Here is a 22,479-nt window from a genome sequence, read left to right as displayed (position 1 = left end):
AACTTTTCTAGGAAACCACTTGAAGTTAAAAATCAACTGAATTTACTTTCAGTCAGTCATTAGGGACTTAGTCCCCATCTGCCTCTTTTTTTTTTTTTTTTTTTAGTTATGAAATGATAGATGTTAGTATTATAGATTTGTTATAGAATGTACTTTGTATAATTTTAAGTCATATTGTATTTCAGGAAAGTGTGAGAGTGGTAGTCTTTCTTTTTCTTTTTCTCTTTTTTTTTTTTTTTTTTTTGGTGGCACTGGGGATTGGACCCAGGACCTTGTGATGCTAGGTGAGCCCTTTTTCTTAATTTTTTTATTTTTATTGGGGATTGAACCCAGGGGCACTTTGCCACTGAGCTGTATCCCCAACCTTTTTTATTTTGACAAGGTTTCATTAAGTTAGCGAGGATCTTGCTGAGGCTTGCCTCAAACTTTTGATCCTCTTACTTCATCTTCTGGAGTTCTTGGGATTACAGGCATTGCCAAGGTGCCTGGCTCAGGAGAACTCTTATTTTTTCTGTGTGTGTGTGTGTGTGAGAGAGAGAGAGAGAGAGAAGACACAAGGATTGGGAATTAAACCCAGGGGTGTCCTGCCATTAAGCTATATCCCCAGTCCTTTTTATTTGTTATTTTCAGACAGGTTTGCCTAAATTGCCTAGGCTGGTCTAAAACTTGAAATCCTCTTGTTTCTGCCTTTCAGGTAGCTGGCATTATATGTGTGTGCCACTGTGTCTCTGTTTGTTAGACTTCTGTTGTGTTTTTTTTTTTTAAATATTTATTTATTTTTAAAATATTTTTTTTAGTTGTTGATAGACCTTTATTTATTTTTATTTATTTATAAACGGTGCTGAGAATCGAACTCAGTGCCTCACACATACCTGGCAAGTACGCTACCACTGATCCACAGCCCCAGCTCCTAATATTTATTTTTTAGTTGTAGTTAGACACAATACCTTTATTTATTTTTATGTGGTGCTGAGGAATGAATGAACCAGGACCTCTCATGTGCTAGGCAAACACTCTACTGCTGAGCCACAATCCCAGGCCTGTTCATTAGACTTCTAATGATAGTACAACATCTTTTCTCTCTAGTATACTTTCTAAAAGATGATTATTATTTACTTGGTGCAATTTTTCTTTTGGTACTGGAGCATAAGCCAGCATAAGCACTTTACTACTGAATTACACCCCCAGTCCTTTTTTTTTTTTTTTTTTTTAAGAGAGAGAGAGAGAATTTTAATATATTTTTTTTTTTTTAGTTTTCAGTGGACACAACATCTTTGTTTGTATGTGGTGCTGAGGATCGAACCCGGGCCGCACGCATGCCAGGCGAGCGCGCTACCGCTTGAGCCCACATCCCCAGCCCACCCCCAGTCCTTTTAATTTTTTTGAGATAGGGTCGTCTTTTTTTTTTTTTAATTTTTATTGTTGGTTGTTCAAAACATTACATAGTTCTTGATATATCATATTTCACACTTTGATTCAAGTGGGTTATGAACTCCCATTTTTACCCTGTATACAGATTGCAGAATCACATCAGTTACACATCCATGGATTTACATATTGCCATACTAGTGTCTGTTGTATTCTGCTGCCTTTCCTATCCTCTACTATCCCCGCTCCCCTCCCCTCCCCTCCCCTCTTCTCTTCTCTCTCTACCCCCTCTACTGTAATTAATTTCTCCCCCTTGTATTATTTTTCCCTTTCCCCTCACTTCCTCTTGTATATAATTTTGTATGACTCTGAGGGTCTCCTTCCATTTCCATGCAATTTCCCTTCTCTCTCCCTTTCCCTCCCACCTCTCATCCCTGTTTAATGTTAATCTTCTTCTCATGCTCTTCGTCCCTACTCTGTTCTTAGTTACTCTCCTTATATCAAAGAAGACATTTGGCATTTGTTTTTTAGGGATTGGCTAGCTTCACTTCTCCCTAAATTGCGAAGACTAGTCTCAAATTTGTTGTCTTCCTGCCTCAGATTCCAAAGTATCTGGATGCCTGGCATACTTTGTGTACTTTTTCCATAAAAATCAAATTATATGGCACACATTCATTGTGATTTGATTTTTTAATTTAATGTTATCTTTAACATCTTTTTATGTTGTTAGATTTTCTTTCTCTCTATGGTAAATGGGGATTGAACCCAGGGGCATTCTACCACTGAGTGATGTCCCCAGTCTCAAAATAAAACCTGGCCTTGAATTTGAGATCCTCCTGCCTCAACCTCCCAAATTGCTAAATTAACTGGTATGCACCACTGCTCTTGTTGTTATTTCATCAACTTTCTGTTGATGTCTATTTCTGGTTTGCACCAATGAATTAATTGCCTTCTACTTGTATAACTTAAAACTCCTACAGTGGGGATTTTTAAGCAACTAGTAAATAGTAATAGAAAAATTCATGTGCTTTGGAAAGAGTCCGGAAATAGAAATCATTGGATCATAGTTTGAACAGTCCTAGAGCAGTCATTTAGAATCTTGTGGTAGCCATTTGCAACTTTGTGATTCCTTGTATTCCATCAAGACCCTTTGGTTTTAGAAAGCAGTTGTACCATCTCTACCTAGGTACTGTCTATGCCCTATGCCCTGATTTTGATCTGCTTTCTGTTTTTACATATTTCTTAGAATGTCTGTAATCTTGGCTCAATCTTCTTTCAAATAGCATTGTGCCCTTGGTACTTTGCAATGCTGTATTTTTGTTCTTTTTTCTTTTCTTCCTTTATTTTTTTTTTTTTTGTACCAGGGATTTAATCAGAGTTAAGTGGGCGCTTAACCACTGAACCACATCCCTGACCCTTTTTATTTTGAGAGATGGTCTCATTAGTTGCTTAGGGCCCTGCTAATTTGCTGAGGATGACATTGAACTAGTGATCTTCCTTCTTCAGCCTCTTAATTGCTGGCATTACAGGCATGCACCACTGCACCTTGTCTTTCATGCTGTTGCAGTATATTTGAGTTGTTTCTGGGTTTACATGATTATGAATAAAGCCACTATAAAAATTGTGCATAGATTTTTCAATGAACATACAGTTTTATTTCCCTTCACTAAATGGTGATGAGTGGGCTATTTCAGGTTATATGGTTATGTGTATTTTTAAATTCATATTGAAACTTTACTAAAGTGGCTGTCTACTTTTTTCTTTCTTTCTTTCTTTTTTTTTTTTTTGTACTGGGGATTGAATCCAGGGTCCTTAACCACTGAACCACATCCCAGCCCTTTTTTATTTTATTTTATTTATTTTAAAGTTTTCTGGTTTTTTCGTTGTTGACTAACCTTTATTTTATTTATATGTGGTACTGAGAATTGAACACAGTACCTCCACCACTGAGTTACAGCCCTAGCCCCTTGTTTTTTTATTTTTGAGGCAGGGTCTTGCAAATTGCTAAGAACCTTGCTAAGTTGCTGAGGCTGGCCTAAAATTTGAGATCCTCCTGCTTCAGCCTCCTGAGCTGCTGGGATTACAGGCCTTCTAGCAGCTGCTATCCAGTTTTTCAATGCCACCAGCAATTGCTGATTGTTCTCCATCCTCCTCAACACATGGTGTTGTCTTCTACGAAATTTGTCATGTTAAATAAGTGTATTGTGATATCTCATTGTGGCTTAAATTTGTATTCCTCTAGTGCGTGATGATGTTGAATATCTTTTTGTTTATTAACCCTATCCATTCTCTTTGGTGAAGTGAATGTTCAAGTCTTACTCATTTGACAATCAGTTGTTTTCTTATTAATGTGTTTTAAAAATCATTGTTACAATTTCTTTTTTTTATATCTATTTTTTAGTTTTAAGTGGTTACAATATCTTTATTTTTATGTGGTGTTGAGGATCGAACCCAGTGCTTCACAAATGCTAAGCGAGCACTCTACCACTTGAGCCACAACCCCAGCCCACAATTTCTTTTTTATATAAATGTTTTGCAAATATTTTCTTTCCATTTAAAAACAGAGGAACCTCTCCCTCTCCCTCCTTTCTCTCCCTCCCTTCTCCCTCCCTTCAGTTTATACAAAGGTGGGAAGCAGCATTATGGTAGATTTGTGGAAATTGTGAATTCTGTATAGGTTCAAATGAGCACCTGTGATCTTGAGCAAGTTACTTAACCTCTGTAGGTCTGTTTCTCTATGTAAAATGGGTACAGAAAAAATACCTACTTTATAAGTTTTTGAGGATAATGAAAGCAATGTATACACATATATACACACACATGCACACACTAACTGACTGACTTTGTGGGGGTGGCAGGGAAGTTCTGGGAATCAAATCCAAGGCCTCACACTTGCCAGACAAGCACTTTACCACTAAGCTCTACCCCTGGTTATATGTGTGTGTATGTGTGTTGTGTGTGTGTGTGTGTGTGTGTATATGTAGTGTATATATATATGTATTTTCTAAAACATGATGATGATGATGATTTTAGTTCTCAATGGACCTTTATTTATTTATATTCGGTGCTGAGAATAGAACCTAGTGCCTTGCATATGCTAGGCAGGTGCTCTACCATTGAGCCACCCCCTCAGCCCCTATATATGTATTTTTAATAAGGGATAAGGACTGGTTTGTAGTAACTACTTGATAAAAGTTATACTTTATTTTTCTGAGTCATGAAATCTTTGTTCTCATTTTAACTACTTAATTTTAATTGATTTTTACAGAGATGTAATTAATTGATTTTTATGGTATACATTTAGAACACTGTTTCTCAAGTAAGATAGTTTTTCTTCTCAAGGATATTTGACAATATCTGAAGACATTTTTGGTTGTCACAACTGGGGGGAGTGGTTCTACTGGAATCTGTGGTGAGTAGAGGTCAGGAATGCTGATAAACAGCCAATAGGCAAAGTACAGTCCCCTATAATAAGAATTATCCAATCCATAATATTAATGTTGAGGCTGAGAAAACTGTTTAAAACCATTTAAAACATGGAAAGTATAAACTTTTTTCTTGTTGCTAGGGTTTGAATCCAGGCCTACCACTGAGTTACACACTCTAACCCCTTTAAAATTTTTTTCTTTTTCCCCAGTGCTGGGGATTGAACCCAGAATCTCGTGCCTTCAGGGAAAGCACTCTTATTATTGAGCTACATCTCTAGCCCCCAAAGGTGCAAATTTTAAATCTACTGGTAGGTGAATCTTGACTTGTACACCTGTTGAACTCTGTCTGCTAGAAAGTATAGAACGTGGCCTGGTGCGATGGTGTACATCTGTAATCCCACTGACTTGGGAGGCCGAGGTAAGAGGATCACTAGTTCAATGTCAGCCTGAGCACCTTAGCAAAGTCCTAAGCAACTTAGTGAGATCTTTTCTCTAATTAAAAAAATATAAAAAGGTTTAGGGTTGTGGGTTTGTAGTTAAGCGCCCCTGGTTTCAATCTCTGGTGCCATCAAAAAAAAAAAAAGGAAGGAAAGAAAAACATACAAGTATTTTATGAAGACAGTAACTTCTAGCTTTTGAGACCATTTTAGAGATTGAATGAAAAAAGCATATCTTTATGAAATTTACCAGTTTGTTATCTGTTATCTTAGATACCTGTGTTCTATACCTACTTATTTATGGCCCTGTAGATCCAACCTACTTTCTCACTAATATTAGGCAAGCATTCTATCACTAAATTACACCCATACCCCTATTCTGCACCAACTCTGAATTCTCCAAATCAAGGAAGTTCTGTTATCTTGTGTTTTCAGTAATGAGCATTTTTTTTTCTAATTTAAAAGTGCTTAGGAGGGCTGGGGATGTGGCTCAAGCGGTAGCGCGCTCGCCTGGCATGCGTGCTGCCCAGGTTCGATTCTCAGCACCACATACAAACAAAGATGTTGTGTCCGCCGAAAACTAAAAAATAAATATTAAAATTCTCTCTCTCTTTCTCTCTCTCTCTCTCTCCCTCTCCCACTCTCTCTTTAAAAAAATAAAAAATAAAAGTGCTTAGGGAGCTGGGGTAGTGGCTCAGAGGAAGCGTGCTTGCCTTGCATATGTGAGGCACTGGGTTCGATCCTCAGCACCACATACAAATAAAACAAAGGTATGTTGTGTCCACCTACAACTAAAAAATAAATGTTAAAAAAATACCTATAAAAAAAGTGCTTAGGCACACTTGTTTGTACAATAGATTTATTACAGCCCACGAATGTGTGTGTTTGCTTCTCTCCGTATGATAGTGAAAAATGTGTATCTGATGAAGGAGGCGTAGTTAATAAGACCTAATAGTAACTTTTACAGATAATATAAAGTAGAAATAAAAAGAAAAGGAATTTGTTTGTCAGAGGAGAGGTGGGAGGCTTTGAGATAACAATATAAAAACATTGAGGGCACAGGCTGGGGTTGTGTCTCTGGTAGAGCACTTGCCTAGCATGTGTGAAGCACTGGGTTTGATTCCCAGCACTGCAAATAAATAAATAAAATAAAGGTCCATCAACAACTAAAAAAATAAAAAAACTGAGGGCATAGAGAATTATTCTTTCTACGATAGTTCATAGTAAATGGCACTTGGTCTCAAAAAGTAATTATATGTTTAATATATGTAGGAGTTTTTGTTTTTTAACAATATCTTTTTTTTGATGGTGGAGTTACTGGGAATTGAACTCAGGCACTTGACCACTGAGCCACATCCCCAGCCCTCTTTGTATTTTATTCAGAGACAGGGTCTCACTGAGTTGCCCAGCACCTTGCTATTGGTGAGGCTGGCTTTTAACAATATCGTTTTTTTATTCTTACCAGCAGTGCACAATGGTCACAAGTTTTTCTTTCTTTCTTTTAGTTGTTGATTAACCTTTATTTTATTTATGTGTTTGTATGTGGTGCTGAGAATTGAACCCAGTGCTTCACACATGCTAGGCAAGTGCTCTCCCACTGAGCCACACCCCTGCTCTATGTAGGAGATATTTAAAAGATACTGCTTTGAGTATTTTACAACTGTTCATTTATTTATGAGCAATTAATCTTTATATAATGATGTTACTGGGGATTGAACCCAGGGGCACTTTATCACAGGTCCATCCCCAGCCCTTTTTATTTTAAGACAAGGTCTCACTAAGTTGCTTAGGACCTTGCTAAGTTGCTGAGGCTGACCTTTAACTTGTGATCCTCTTAGCTCAGCCTCCTCCAGCCTCACTTCTGGAGCTGCTGGGATTATAGGCATGTACCACCATGCCTGGCTATATAATGACCTTTAACAGGACAGTGGGTTGGGATTTTTTACTTAGTGTGCACAATGATCTTTGAATAACTAATAAAAAGCAAGTGATAAGAAAGTAAAAGGAAAATCAAAGTAACCCTATCAGCCATTTCCTAAAATTACCTGGTTTTCCTTAGAAGCAAGCCACTGTTTTAAATTTTTTTGTTACTATCATCTTTAAAAATGATTTTTCCTCTTAAAAAGGAATCCAGAACATTGGCTGAAATTGCAAAAGCAGAGCTGGATGGCACCATTTTGAAGAGTAGACCTCTCCGAATTCGTTTTGCTACACATGGAGCAGCCCTAACGGTCAAGAACCTTTCTCCAGTTGTTTCCAATGAGCTTCTAGAACAAGCATTTTCCCAGTTTGGTCCAGTAGAGAAAGCCGTTGTGGTTGTGGATGATCGTGGTAGAGCTACAGGAAAAGGTTTTGTAGAATTTGCAGCAAAACCTCCTGCACGAAAGGCTCTGGAAAGATGTGGTGATGGGGCATTCTTGCTAACAACGTAAGTTTTAAATATCTCTTTCTTCTTTTGTCCAGTTACATATGGTCTTCTCTCTGTTCTGGAATTCTGTCTTCCTTTACAATTCATACTGTCTTGGCATATGGTAAGTAGGTATTGATGAATGTGAAAAAGGAATTTTTATGTATTGCTCACTAGGACTTACGAATCATACAAAACAATCCTTTAAGAAATTTTAGCTTTTATTGAGGTACAATTTGAGCCAAATAAGTTTTAACAAATGTTTGTAACCATGTAACTACCACTATAATCAAGATATGGAACATTTCCATTGTCCCCCAAAAGTTGCATCATGCCCCTTTGTACTTACTCTCTACTACTTACCCCTGCCCTAAGTAGATATTAATCTTTTCATTACCACAGATAAGTTTAGTCTTTATTAATAGAAATCATGTAGCATGTACTCTTTTGTGTCTGGTTTCTTTTGCTTAGCGTGTTTGTGAGATTTCATCCTTATCAATGTGTGTATAGTATTTTATAGCTGAATTATGTTCTGTTTTATGACCACATCTAGTTGTCCAGTGACTTATGGGTTGGTGTTTGGCCAACTGTTGTGAATAAAGCCACTATGAATATTTGTGTTCAAGTCTTCTTTTGAACATTATGCTTTCATGTGGCTTAGGTATATACTCAGGGGTAAGTTGCTATATGTTCATTTTCCTAAAAAAACTGTTAAAACTAACTGGGTGTGGTGGTGCCTGCCTATAATCCCAGTGGTTTGGGAGTCCAAGGCAAGAGGATCTCAAGTTTGAAGTCAGCCTCAGCAATTTAGCGAAGCCCTAAGCAACTTAGTGAGACCCTATCACAAAATAAAAGAAGGGCGAGGAATATAGCTCAGTGGTTAAGTGCCCCTGAGTTCAATCCCCTGGTACTCTTCCAGAATCCCCAAAATAAAAAACAAAAACCGACAAAACTGTTTTCCAAGGTGTTTGAATCCCCACCAGCCAAAAATGAGAGGCTCTGGCATTTTTAGTTTTCTCTCTTTCTCTCTCTCTCTCTCTCTCTCTCTCTCTCTCTTTTATTTTATTTTATTTTTTTTGATAGTAGGGATTGAAGGTTGCTTTACCATTGAGCTACATTCCTAGTTCTTTTTAAATTTTTTTAACATCTTTAAAAAAATTTTGAGACAAGGTCTCGCTAAATTACTGAGGTCTTGCTATCCTTCTGCCTCCTCCAGTCTCTGGGCATTTTTAATCTTAGATATTCTAGTGAACATAGTAGTCTCTCATTGTGTTTAAAATTTTATTTTCCTGATGGCTAACGATAAGCATCTTTTTTATATGCTTTTTGGCAAGTTATATATCCATGAAGTATCTGAAATGTTTTGGCCATTTTCTAATTGAGTGATTTGTCTTTTTACTAAATTATCTGTTTTAGGTACATGTCTGTGGGAGGCCAACCTTAAGGGTGACTGAGTTACACTCCCCGGCTGGGTGCTGAGGCGCTCAGTCACAGAAATGGGTGTGTCTTGCTACAGCCCCATGGGGTGAAGCTATGCTCACCTGTTCCTTTGTAATATAACCCCTTGCCCTGTTTAGGATAGAATCTTCCATGGAAGTGCCTTGTGTGTGTCCCCTTCTCTTACTGTGTCCTTGGGTGTGGCCTACTCAGGGTCAGTCAACCTGCTGACAGTGGACTTCATGAAGATACACAGCCCCCTGAAACCTGACCCCTTGCCTCATTTGAATAGCTTCCCTCAATAAAAGGGGTCAGCATGTGCTGTCTCTCTCTCTTTCTGCGGACCCTTAAGGTCAGAGGAGCCGTCACAGCGACCCCAAAGAAAAAGGTATTTGTGTCTCTTGTGTGGTTATTTCGTGCATCCCAGTTAGCCCAGTTTAACTGGAGTGACCCCTGAGCCTTTTAGTCGTGAGAACAGAAACCCGGCACATGTCTATATTATGAATATGTCTCTTTGTGGCTTTCCTTTTTTTTTTTTAGTACTAGAGATTGAATCTAGGCTTTCATGTGTCCTAGGCAAGTGATCTACCACTGAGCCTCATTCCTGAGCCCTGTGGCTTTCTTTTTAATTTTCTTAATGTGATTTCCAAAGAGCAGAGGTTTTTGTATTTTGTGAAGTACAGTTGAAAAGGTTATAGTTGCATTTTTCTTATTTGCATTTTTGTCAAAATTGGAAATCTGGGGGAAGAAAAGGTCTGGGGGTGTTGCTCAGTAGTAGAGTACTTACCTGGCATGCCTGAATCTATTTTCCTTTCTGTTCTGTTTATCACTGTATCTGCTCTAAAGCTACTTAGTTAATTACCTAATTTATTTTAAGCTTTGAGAAATTAGACAGTGTAAATCATCTAACTTTTCTTTTTAAACTGGGGATTGAACTCTTAGCATTCTGCTGCTGAGCTACATCCCTAGCCCTTTTTATTATTTTATTTTAAGACACGGTCTCTCTACATTGCCCAGGCTGGCTTGGAGCTTGTGATTCTCCTCATTCAGCCACTTGAGTAACTGGGATTACAGATGTACGCCCACCCGTGTCCAATCAACTTCGCTTTTTTTTCAAAACTGTTCTATGACGGATTCTTTGTTTTTTAAATTTAGCTTATTTTAATTTTTTTGGTACTGGGGATTGAACCCAGAAGCTCTTCACCACTGAGCTATATTCCTAGCACTTAAATTGTTTTTTATTTTGAGATAAGGTCTCACTAAATTGCTTGGGGCCTCACTAAATTTCTAAGGGTGACCTCAATTAGGGATTTTCTTGCCTCAGAGCTTCCTGTACCACTGGGATTGTGGGTATGTGCATACCTGGCATATTTTTGTATTTCTTTATCATGTGGTGCGGTCAGCCATTGGTTGTGAAATATTCAAATATTTTAGGGTGTGGGAAATTGAATTTAAAATAATATTTCTTTGGTCTTTAGAGGTTTGGATATTTGTAAAACATTTTTCACTCTGTTTTTTACTGTTTAGCACTCATGCTAAAATTGACATTCATAGTAGTTCTGCTGCTTTACAACACAGCCAGCTTGTTCTGGTATCAGCCTCTGGTCTTACTGTTTTTGCTTAGAGAACTTTCTTCCCTTACTGGGATAAACCTCATTTTCGTTTTTTTTTTTTTTTGTACCAGGAACTGAACTCAGGGGCGCTTAACCACTGAGCAACATCCCCACTCTTTTTTGTATTATACTTAAAGACAGTTTCACAGAGTTGCTCAGGGCCTTGCTAAATTGAACTTGTGATTCTTCTGCCTCAGCCTTCAGAGTCTGTGGGATTAGAGGCGTGTGCCACTGCGTCTGGCTCCATTTTTTTCCTACTTTGCTAAAATTAGTTCTCTTTACAGAAGCCAATCATCTTATCTATTTTTTTGGGGTACTGAGATCTAGGATCTAATCCTAGGATACTTTACCACGGAGCCACATCCTCATCCCCTTTTTATGTTTTATTTTGAGACAGGGTTTTACTAAGTTGCAGAGGCTGGCCTTGAAATTGACATTCTCCTGTCTCAGCCTCCCAAATTGCTGGGATTACAGGAATGTGAAACTGGCCAGCTCATCCTACTTTAAAGTAACCATCCTCTGTACCATCACTTAGGATTCACTCCTCATTTTAGTTCTCTTTAGTGCCCATGCTTTAATTTGTATGTCTTTCTTTTTTAATATTTATTTTTTAGTTGTAGCTGGACACAATATCTTTATTTTTTATGTGGTGCTGAGGATCGAACTCAGGGCCTCACACGTGCTGTGTGAGTGCTGTACTGCTGAGCCACAATGCCAGCCTCTAATTTGTATGTCTTTCTCTGCAAATAGAATGTAAGCTCCATGAAGGCAGGGGTTTGTTTTGTTCCAACTCTGTAATCCCAGCACCTGTGTTGTGTTTCATTTTAATTTTATTTTGCAGTGCTGGGAACAACACCTATACTCTAATGATACCTGGTCACATAGTAGGCTTGTGGTAATTATTTCATGAATGAATGAAGGAATGGGCAAGACATTTCTTGAAATGGGAGAAGCATGTGATTTGTATTTTTTTCTATTGCAAGCTTTGATGAATTGGTGTTTTTTAAAGTGATAGCCACACTGGTAAATATTTAACAAGTTCTCATAAGTAGCTTTTAAATATTGAACAGTTTTTTTTGGGGGGAGGGCGGGGTACCAGGGATTGAATCCAGGGGCACTCTGCCACTGAGCCTCATCTCCAGCTGTTTTGAATTTTATTTAGAAGGGTCTCACTGAGTTGCTTAGTGCCTTGCAGTTGCTGAGACTGGCTGGCTTTGAGCCTGCGATCCTCGTTTCTCAGCCTCCTGAGCTGCTGGGATTACAGGTGTGTGCCACCGCACTCAACTTGAAGAATGGTTTTGAGGGAATTGGCAAGGTGTTGAACATTTTATTATCTGAGAGATATTTCATAATCATGGTTTCTTGGATTTTTGCTGTAATACTGGTTTTTATTTGTCCTATTTTTCATGTGAAAAAATTGACCCAGAAATGTAAAGTTATATGCTTAAAGTTGTACAGCAGTTAGTTGTAGTAAGTTGAATTATAGCTGTAATAAGTTTAGTCTGGTATCAGGTCCCTTGCTTTTTATGTTGTGGGGTGATTGATGCTGCCTACAGATTCTCTTTGCTTAGAAGCTTTGCATCTCAGAGAATTCAGAATGCTCTTCTCTTCTGCTGTTTGCATGGTAGTGCCAGCTAAAATATGTGGTGGAGAGGAAGTCTTTTGACTGTCTTGTCTAAACTGTAGTCCCTCTGTTATTCTCATTCTAAATTTTTTTTTTTTTTTTTTTTGGACACTGGAGAGCACTCAGCCACTAAGCCACTTCCCCAGCCCTATTTTGTATTTTATTTAGAGACAGGGTCTCACTGAGTTGCTTAGTGCCTCACCCTTGCTGAGGCTGGCTTTGAACTCAAGGTCCTCCTGTCTCAGCCTCCGAAGCCACTGTGATTACAGATGTGCGCCACTGTGCCTGGCCTTGTTCTAGTTTTGTGGTAAGGATTAAACCTAAACTCTTGTGCATAATAGGCAAATGCTCTACTACTGAGCATACCTCTAATCCTCCTGTTATTTTCTTTTTTTTAATATATTTTTTATTTGTAATTAGACACAATACCTTTATTTATTTATTTATTTATTTATATGTTGTGCTGAGAATCAAACCCAGTGCCTTGAATGTGCTAGACAAGTGCTCTACTGCTGAGCCACAATCCCAGACCCTTTCCTGTTACTGTCTATGACAGCATTCTAGTTTGTTCCATTCTAGCTCATAATTTGAGTAGTATTATCTTTTTTCTTAGTCTGAAGATTTTAGGGACTGTTTTGTTTAGCTTTGTGGTCTTGGTTCATATGAGGCAATCAAATGTTTATTGACTGATAGCTGCATTACTTCTGAAAGTCTTTTGAATAAATTGCTCAGGAGTGGTACCATAGGGGCTTACAATCTAAATATTTTCCCCCCCATTACTGGGGATCAAACCCAGGGCCTTTCACGTGCTAGGCAAGTGTTCTACTACTGAGCTATATCTCCAACCCTGTAAATATCTTCTAAGATCAAAATTTTTCTTGAAAATATCTTTAGAGGCAGTTGGCATACTGCACATCTGTAATTCCAGCTACTTGGGAGGCTGAGGCAGGAGGATTACAAGTTTGAGGCCAGGCTGGGCAACTTTGTGAGACCCTGTCTCAAAATAAAAATAAAAAGGACTGGGGATATTGCTTAGTGGTAGAATGTCTCTGGGTTCAATTCTTAGTATCAAGAAAAAAAAAAAAAAAAAGAGAAGAAAGGAAAATCTTTAAATTTGCCATAAAATGCTACATATTATACATGGTGTTGGATAAACAACATAATATACTGTACAAAAGTATGTGTAAATTACATTCTTATGCTATTTTGAAATTACAGAAGAGGCAAAAAAAAGTGAGAAAGGGAAAATTAAAAACCTACATATAATAGTGCTATGCCTGCATCTTTATTTTTTGGTATTGAAGATTTAACCTGGGGACATATTACTCCTGAGCTATATATGCAGCTGTCTGTCTGTCTATATATCTATCCATCTGGTAGAGAGATTGAACCCAGGGATGCTTAACCACATTCCCAGCCCTTTTTACTTTTTATTTTGAGGCAGGGTATCACTAAATTGCTGAGGCTGGCCTTGAACCTGGTGATTCTCATGCCTGAGTCTCCTGAGTTGGCTGGGATTACAGGCATACAGCCCTTTTAATTTTGAAACAGGGTCATGCTGTGTGCCCAGACTGGCCTTGAACTTGCAGTTCTCTTGACTCAGCCTCCTGAGTAGCTGATATTACAGGCTCATGCCACCATGCACAACTATCATTTTAGTTCTGACTTCTTCTAATGGTTTTGGACAAATATAAATTAATAGAGATCAGATCAGTTAAATTGCATTTACTGTGGATTGTTATGTAGTTATTTCCCAAAGGGAATTATTACATAATAGTGGAAGTATATATTATGATGCTCAATAGTTTTTGTTATTTATTTTTAGATTTAGTGCTGCTGGCCATGAAACCTGGGGCCTCATGTATGCTGTGCAAGTTTACTGCCACGAACTACATCACTGGCCCAATAAGAGTTTTGTTGATTTTGGTACTGGGAATTGAACCCAAGGATGCTTTACCACTGACTATATCTTTAGTCCTTTTTGTTTTTTATTTTGAAACAGGCTTTACTAAATTACTTGAATTTAGGATCCTTCTGTGTCAGCTTCTACTAATTTTATTAGTCCCTGGGATTATTGGTGTTTACCACCACTCCTGGCAAATAGTTTTTTGTTTGTTTGGCTTTTTTTGCGGGGGTGGGGGATACCTTGGATTGAACTCGGGGGGCACTCAACCACTGAGCCACATGTCCTCACTGATTTGCTTAGTGCCTTGCTAATTGCTGAGGCTGGCTTTGAACTCTGCCTCTTGAGCCACTGGGATTACAGGCATGTGCCACTGCACGCAGCCTTGTTTGTGTTTTTAAAGGGAGGATGTATCATACAGACAGAAAGTGGATTAGGGCAAGGGAAATAGAGAAATGACTGCTAATTACGTTCAGGTTTTCTTTTCTTGGTGATGAAAATCTTACGGAATTAGATTGTGGTGATGGTTGCATATAAATTACTGAGTTGTATGCTTTAAAAGAGTATATTTTGAACTTGTTTTAATTCTTTTCTGAATTTTAATGGTGTGTAAGTTTTGTAGTGTGTCCAAAATTTCAAACAAAACTAAACAAATTACAACTCTGTTGATTATGATAGGGCATTCTACTATGCACAGATGTTATTTATCAACTGCTTGGTTTTTTTCATCTCTCTCTTTGTAGTGTGGGGATTAAACCAAAGAATTCTTGCATGTTCATTTTTTGCTTATTTTTCTATAAATAAAGCAATTTATCAAGAAAAAATTAAAAATGGAAGTATAGATATTTCTTATAGATACATATATCTGTAAGACTAGATATATGCTGTTTTCAAATATTACGTTAAATAGAAAAAAGACTGGAAATAAAAGTGTGAAAATGACAGTAGAAGTTATATTTGGTTAGTGTGTTTACAGGTGTATCATGAGGACTCCAAGAATACCTCCAGATTTGGCAGATCACTGTAAGGATCAAGAGGCTGTAGCATCTGTACAATTCTTTAAGATTTATTATACTGAAAGTACACAAAATAAGCAAAAGGGAAAAGTAGCATGGAGTATGGTCTGTGTATACTTCCAAGAGTCCTTCCATTAGATTCACACAGGATGTTTCTAACTCATCTAAGCAAAAAATGATGTGTTTTCTACCAGGAAAATTAACCTGAGCCTTGGAGTACAGGGGTGTGTGTGTGTGTGTGTGTGTGTGTGTGTGTGTGTGTGTAGGGTGGTGGGATCAGTCATCAAATTTACCAGAAGTTTATGTTCACAAACTATTGTTCTAATAGCTTAGGCACTGATAAGCAGCCTTATCAATTAGGGTGATAGACTAGCAGTGTTAGACTTGCCTTTTTAACTCATTTCTGTACACATGTCATATACTAATTGCCGCAGTCTGGCTGGGCACAAATCAGGAGCCACTCAAGCAGGAACAAACTTCCGAACCCCCCCCCCCCCCCCCCCCCCCCCCCCCCCCCCGGGCCCTTCCAGGAACCTCACACACCAACCTGAACTCTCCACCAGAACTTCACCAACCAACGCGAACACCCCAGGAATCCCCGCGAGGAGTTCTGGAGGCCGGACAGCAGGGGTCTATATACAATTGAATACACAGCCTGTTTCGATCCAGCATCATCTTAATGGCTCGACTCTCAACCATTACTTCTGGCAAAACGCCAGGGGCCATTCCTACTCAGCTGTGGCTCTCAACACTAATAGCTTTTGCTTACTACTCATTTGAAAGGGATTACTTTTCCATCATTTTATTACTTTGTTATATGTCTTCCTATACTAAATGAGATTTCTCCTAGATTTAAAAATTCCTTTAATAAAAATACCATTGTGATACCTATTTTTTTTCTTTTCAACAATTGTTTGGCTTGTGTTTTACCTCTGAGCTATATTCCCAACCTTTTTGTTTTTAGTTTTTTTGAGACAGTCTTGCTCATTGTTTAGAGCCTTGCTAAGTTGCTAAGACTGGCCTTGATTTACCATCCTTCTGCCTCTGCTTCAGCTTTCAAGCCACTGGGATTATAGGCATGTGCCATTGTGCCCAGCTGTAGCATTTCTTTCACTTGTATATTGGAAATTTGAGGATTATTTAGAAAAACCTGCTGGTAGTGGAAGTGTAAATTGCTACTTAACCTTTCTAGAAAAGCAGCTTTAACCTTTGGGATACTATCATTCTCAGTTAGACCCGATATTTTTTAGCAGTCCCAGTTATCTGTTAAATTTTAGTATGTGGTCAGTTATTTTGTAAATGTCTTCAAAAGAACAAAAAAGAAGATTAAAAAATATTAGAAGAAACCCCCCCCCCCTTTAAAATCACCATATTGGTCTATTGGGTCACTATATAAATTTAAGATAACATTATCAAAATATTTTTTATTTTTCCTTTGTCAAACATTTGGTTATTTTGTCTTGCTAAAGCTTATTTTATCATAACTCTTTAGTTATTCCCAACTATGCTAATAAAGAGTAATATAGAAAAAAAACCCCACAAAATGGTAAAATAAAAGACATCTCTTTACTTTTTAAAAATTATATTATCAAAATACTCTACCACCTTTTTTGATGGTGTTTTACCACTGAGCTACATTCCCAAACTTTTTTCTTTTTTCTTTTTGGTGGTGCTGGGGATTAGAACCCAGGGTCTTGTGCATGAGAGGCAAGCCCTCTACCAACTGAGCTACATCCCCAGCCCCAAACTTTTTGTTTTTATTTTTTGAGACCGTCTTGCCCATTATTTAGGGCCTTGGTATGTTGTTAAGACTGGCCTTGGTAGTACTGGTTATTGAACCTAGAGCCTTGGGCATGCTAGCCAAGCACCATACCATTGAGCACCACCTGTAGCCCTGTATCATCTTTCTTTCTTTTTATTAGTTTTTTTTAGTTGTAGAGGGACACAACACCTTTATTTATTTATTTATTTATCTGTTTTTTTGTGGTGCTGAGGACTGAACCCATTGCCTCACATGTGCTTGTAGGCAAGTGGTCCACCACTGAACCACAATCTCAGTCCCCTGCATCATCTTTTAAGTCACTGTCACAACATAATTAGAGGTCCTTTCCAAATGATGGTATTTCATGGGATTTTCTTATACAAAACTTAAATTCTTATTTAAATGAAACATTTTCAAGATGATTATTCTGGTGACAAAATGGGGATAAATATTAGAGTTTAAGATTTAAAACCTTTGTGAATACTGAAAGATGAAAGTGAAATTAAAAAGATGGGTGAAAGTGGAGTGGGGTGGTGCACACCTATAATCTGAGCTATTTGGGAAGCTGAGGAAGGATTATTGCAAGTTTGAGGCTAGCCTGGACAATTTAGTGAGGCCCTGTCTCAAATTAAAAAATAAAGAGGATTGGGAGTGTGTGTGTGAGTGTGTGTGTGTGTCTATGGATGTAGCTTAGTGGTAGAGTATAAGTGGGTTTGATTCCTAGTACTTCAAAAAAAATAAATTAAGATGAGAAAATGGACAAAGGATGATTCTAAAGAATAGTAGGTACAGTGAAATCACGGATGTTACTATTTTCACATATGTCCTAATTTAGCAAAAATAAGATACAGTCCTTAAGTACTTCCCTTCTGTGTGCGACACATTCCTATATTTCTCACTTTTGATATATTATGGATAAAGGTGATTGTGACTGATTTTTGCATGCTTGTTCATGTCTCTTTAGAAGTAGAATTGCAGGAACAGGTAATATAAAAGGAGGGGCTGTGAGAGTATACACATTTGTGTTTGTTTCTTCCAAGAAGACTCTTAACTTCCTTTCTCCCCAAATGTTTTTAAGAATCATCTAGTGGCAAGTGGGTGTGTTTTCACAAAACTGTAATCCCAGTGGCTCGGGAGGCTGAGACAGGAGGATAAGAGAGTTCAAACCTAGTCTCAGGAATTTATTGAGGCCTTAAGCCACTCGGTGAAACCCTGTCTCTAAAAAAAAAATTACAAAAAATGGCTGGGGGTGTGGTTCAGTGGTTAAGTGCCCCTGAGTTCAATCCCTGGCACCAAAAAAAAAAAAAGAAAGAATTAGCTAATGGTCCATGTTATAGTTAAAATACCTGATATGTTTCAGAGTATAAACATGTCATTATTTTTCTCCTAACCTTGTTTACCATTTTCCTGTAAAAATCTTGTCATTTTCAAGTAATTGTCATGTTTTCTGAGACAAGTGGTCTGCTTAGTAATTTTCCTTCGTGAGTATCTTTTGAATTTTGAGGAATTAGAATAGCCTTGTGTTATTGAAGGGATGTGCATGTTCTATCTTTGTTGACCTTTGCTCACCTGGAGCTCTTTTTTCTGGTTTTATTGCTATTCTTATGTTTACTGTCCTGCCCTAGTTTCCAGTGGGTAAATTCTCCACTTAATGCATCATCTTCATTTTGGCCCTGGGCCCCTTTGAGTCCTCTTAGAAGTAACAAAATTCAAATCCCTTTTCTTTTGTGTTCTTACTTAGCTTATTTGAGGTCTCTATAATTACATTCAGTAATATCCCATACCTGATTTTAATTCTTTCTTAAAAGGTTTCCACTAGCTCAGATATAATTTTTTAAAAATAATTTTGTATACTTTTCTCTGGTTTAGGATCTTGTTTATGTGTTAAACAGAAGCTTTTGGATTCCAAAAATCCCCTTCCCCATTTCTAGCTCTTCTGGTAGCACTTAAAACATTAACAATCAAACTTATTTCTCTCTGAAGCATCATTTTTTGAAGGCAGAGTAAGTAGATTTTACTGTTGTGTGCATGGTGAGCTGATAGCAAAAAAAATTTAATATCAGTATAACATCATAACTCTTCCTTCCTCCTCTTACTTAGAAAAAATATTAAAAAAGAGAATGTTTTTCTAGTCACATCTTTCAGTATACACTCTTTGTCTCTTCCCCCTTCCCTAACTTGCCCCATGAATGTCTTGTCTTTTGCGTCTCCTACTTTTGTTTGATACCTTTAGGTGTCATTTTAGGCTTTAGCTTTTTTTTAGGGGGTGGAGTACAGGGGATTGAACTCAGGGCACTCAACCACTGAGCCACATCCCTAGCCCTCTTTTGTATTTTATTTGGAGATAGGGTCTCACTGAGTTGCTTAGTACCTTGTTGTTGCTGAGGCTGGCTTTGAATTTGTAATCCTCCTGCCTCAGTTTCCAGAGCTGCTGGGATTATAGGTGTGTGCCACTGGGCCCAACAGGCTTTAGCAGTTTTTTAAGAAAGATTTTTTTCCCCTCCCTGAACGACACTGGTAGACTGGGATATGGGTAAATGTGGGTAGAGAAGCATGGTTTGAAGTGATGGGACATGGGAATGATAAGGGCCACATAACATAAAACATAGGTTAGGTATGCATTATTTTTCATTGTGCTTTATAAAAGTGAACTACAGTGGTTCTGCTGATTCATAATTGATAATTTATATACTCGTATTTTCTGGCTTTGACACTCACCTGTATCTGGCTAGCAAATATTTATTGACTGATTTTATGACAAGATATGCTACTTTTTTTTTTTGAATCTTTATTTTTATGTGGTGCTGAGGATCGAACCCAGGGCCTCGAACCGAGTGCTCTACCGCTGAGCCACAACCCCAGCCCAAGATATGCTACTTCTGACATATTCTCAATTGAGATATTTTCCAAGCATTATTTTATTTATTTATTTTTTGGTATTAGTCATTGAACTCAAGGGCACTCGACCACTGAGTCACATCCCCTGCCCCATTTTGTATTTTATTTAGCAACAGGGTCTCACTAAGTTGCTTAACGCCTCGCCATTGCTAAGACTGGCTTTGAACTCGTTATCCTCCTGTCTCAGCCTCCCAAGCCACTGGGAATACAGGCGTGAGACATCTCGCCCAGCTCCAAGCATATATATTTATTATAAAAAGTATCTAGAATGGTGTTGAAAGTAGGCATTATGTTAATATTTATTAATTCTTTATATATCCAGGACTCCTCGTCCAGTCATTGTGGAGCCCATGGAGCAGTTTGATGATGAAGATGGCTTGCCAGAGAAGCTAATGCAGAAAACTCAGCAATATCATAAGTAAGATTTTATTAATAAAGATATTTTAGATATGTGCTATCAGGGGTGTTTATTTTATCATATTTACTGTCTAGTACTATTGGGTTATACGATATTCTGTGTAGTCAATACAATCTGGTTAATAGAGTAATCTGGTTTATGTTGAATGCTAGTTGTCTTTTTGTGTGTGAAACATTAATTTTACTTAGAATAATCTTTCCTTTTATACTGTGGTAGAGGTAGGTGGTTAGGAGGAGACATGCTAGAGAAAAATGAAATCTAGATAATGTGAAAATATATCTTCAGTTAGTATGCGTCAGGTGTATTTAAGTAGAAAGAAGACTTTTGGGTGGGTAGGGAGTAGTGTTGGGAGGTCAAATATCCTGGCACAGCGGAAGAACTATTTTACAGGTTTAAAAAAAAGCCCATTTTCAAAATGCTGTAAATTTTATCAGTTGCTCCCCCCTTTTTTGAATCACTTTTTTTTGGAAATAACTTTTTTTTTTTCTTTTTTAGTTGTAATTGGACATCTAAAAGAAAATCTTTATTTTATTTTTATGTGGTGCTAAGGATTGAACCCAGGGCCTTGCACATGCTAGGCGAGTGCTCTATCACTAAGCCACAATCCCAGACCCTGCCTTTTTTTTTTTTTTTTTTTTTTAAAGATAGAATGAGAGAGGGAGGGAGAGAGAGAGAGAGAGAGAAATTTTTTTTTTTAATATTTATTTTTTAGTTCTCGGCGGACACAACATCTTTCTTTGTATGTGGTGCTGAGGATCGAACCCGGGCCGCACCCATGCCAGGCGAGCGCGCTACTGCTTGAGCCACATCCCCAGCCCCGACCCTGCCTTTTTTTTTTAAAAAAAAATATTTTTTAAGGTATTAGAATATCTTTTTATTTATTTATCTATTTATTGAATGTGCTGAGGAATGAACCAAGGGCCTTATGCGTGCAAGGCAAGCGCTCTACCACTGGGCTACAACCCCAACCCTATCAGTTGCCTTTTTTATTTAGTGTGGTACAATTATATTTGCATAAGTTGTCTGTAAATACTTTGTTTTTATAAACAGTCACTTTATTGTCTTTGTGCCAAGCACTATTCTGGGTGTTACTAGGGCAGTCAAATAGGTAGTTGGGTGCATCTGATTTTAGAGGATCTGTCCTGGCAGAGAGTACCAACATGTGATAACAAGCCAAAGGACTGAACTCTGAGTCTTGAAATAATCCATATATATAGCAGATTGGAAGATCAGAAGGAATCAAAAAAGACTGAGAAAGGGGGTCAGTCATTGGAATAGGGGAGTCAACCAGCAGCAAACTGAGTCCTGGAGCAAGGGAAGAGTATCACTAGTAATGGATCATAATTCAGAACCATAATGCTGTTCTTCAAAGACTTAACTATGACTTCCTGTTTGCTTGACATTTTCTTGTTATATCTTACCATTACAAATTTGAGATAGTGTACACTTTTGGATTGTGAACTGGAATTATATTAAAGAACTGGAATTATAAGAGTCTTAAACAAAAGTGGGATTTAATACAGTTTTTTTAAAAGAAATCTAGTTAATTTTCCTAGATTTACTACTAAAGAGTCAGGTTCAGGAGAAAATGCTCATAGAGGATAAAAAGCAAGTTTAAAATTTAATTCTAGGTCCAAAAATCCATGTTGTTTTCCTAGAGAGAAAGAGAAGAATTCTTATATTTATAGTCAGTCTCAGAGTTAGGACTGCTGTCTAATATACAGTTCTTAGTAAATTAGTGGTTGGTATATCATCTTACTTCTTCACCCTTCCATGTTAATACTTTATAAAGAAAAGATGGAAATTTGTTTTGCAGGTATAGAATATCTAGATCATGACTAACCTTTGAATGTCCTCATGTACCTGTGAAAGGTCCTCAAAGCTTTTTCTTGTTATTACATCTTTCCCTCTGTGACAACCTATGCTTTATCTTTCTGAAATTGGTCCCACCTCTTATCTTTCTTTCTCTACCTCAAAATAAAAGTTAAAATTTACAGTTGCAAATTATAGGTGGGATGAAGATTGTATTGTGGTGGCTGGGGTTATGGTTCAGTGGTAGAGTGCTCGCCTAGAATGTGTAAGGTACTGGGTTCAATCCTCAACACCACATAAAGATAAATAAATAAAGGTATTATGTCCATCTACAATTAAAAAATATTTAAAAAAAA

General features: G+C 37.6%; 1 protein-coding gene across 3 annotated transcripts in view; it reads left to right on the top strand.

Moving 5' to 3' along the window:
• The window catches only part of Pspc1 (paraspeckle component 1), a 94,721-nt gene that overhangs the window by 4,402 nt on the left and 67,840 nt on the right, over positions 1-22,479 (top strand). For all 3 annotated transcript variants that reach the window (XR_006852292.2, XR_006852290.2, XM_046447481.2), the window contains exons 2-3: positions 7,360-7,661; positions 20,216-20,311. Coding sequence is in view for 1 of the 3 variants with exons in the window: in XM_046447481.2 (XP_046303437.1) it covers positions 7,360-7,661; positions 20,216-20,311 (398 nt within the window). In the remaining 2 variants the exon portion in view is untranslated. The remainder of the gene's footprint in view (positions 1-7,359; positions 7,662-20,215; positions 20,312-22,479) is intronic.

The sequence above is a fragment of the Marmota monax genome, unplaced genomic scaffold, assembly GCF_021218885.2.
Source record: "Marmota monax isolate L192 unplaced genomic scaffold, Marmota_monax_Labrador192_F-V1.1 WCK01_AAM20220418_F8-fsc00043, whole genome shotgun sequence".
NCBI lineage: Eukaryota > Metazoa > Chordata > Mammalia > Rodentia > Sciuridae > Marmota > Marmota monax.
Note: the sequence above shows the minus strand (reverse complement) of the source record. Positions and strands in the feature narration are given on the sequence as shown.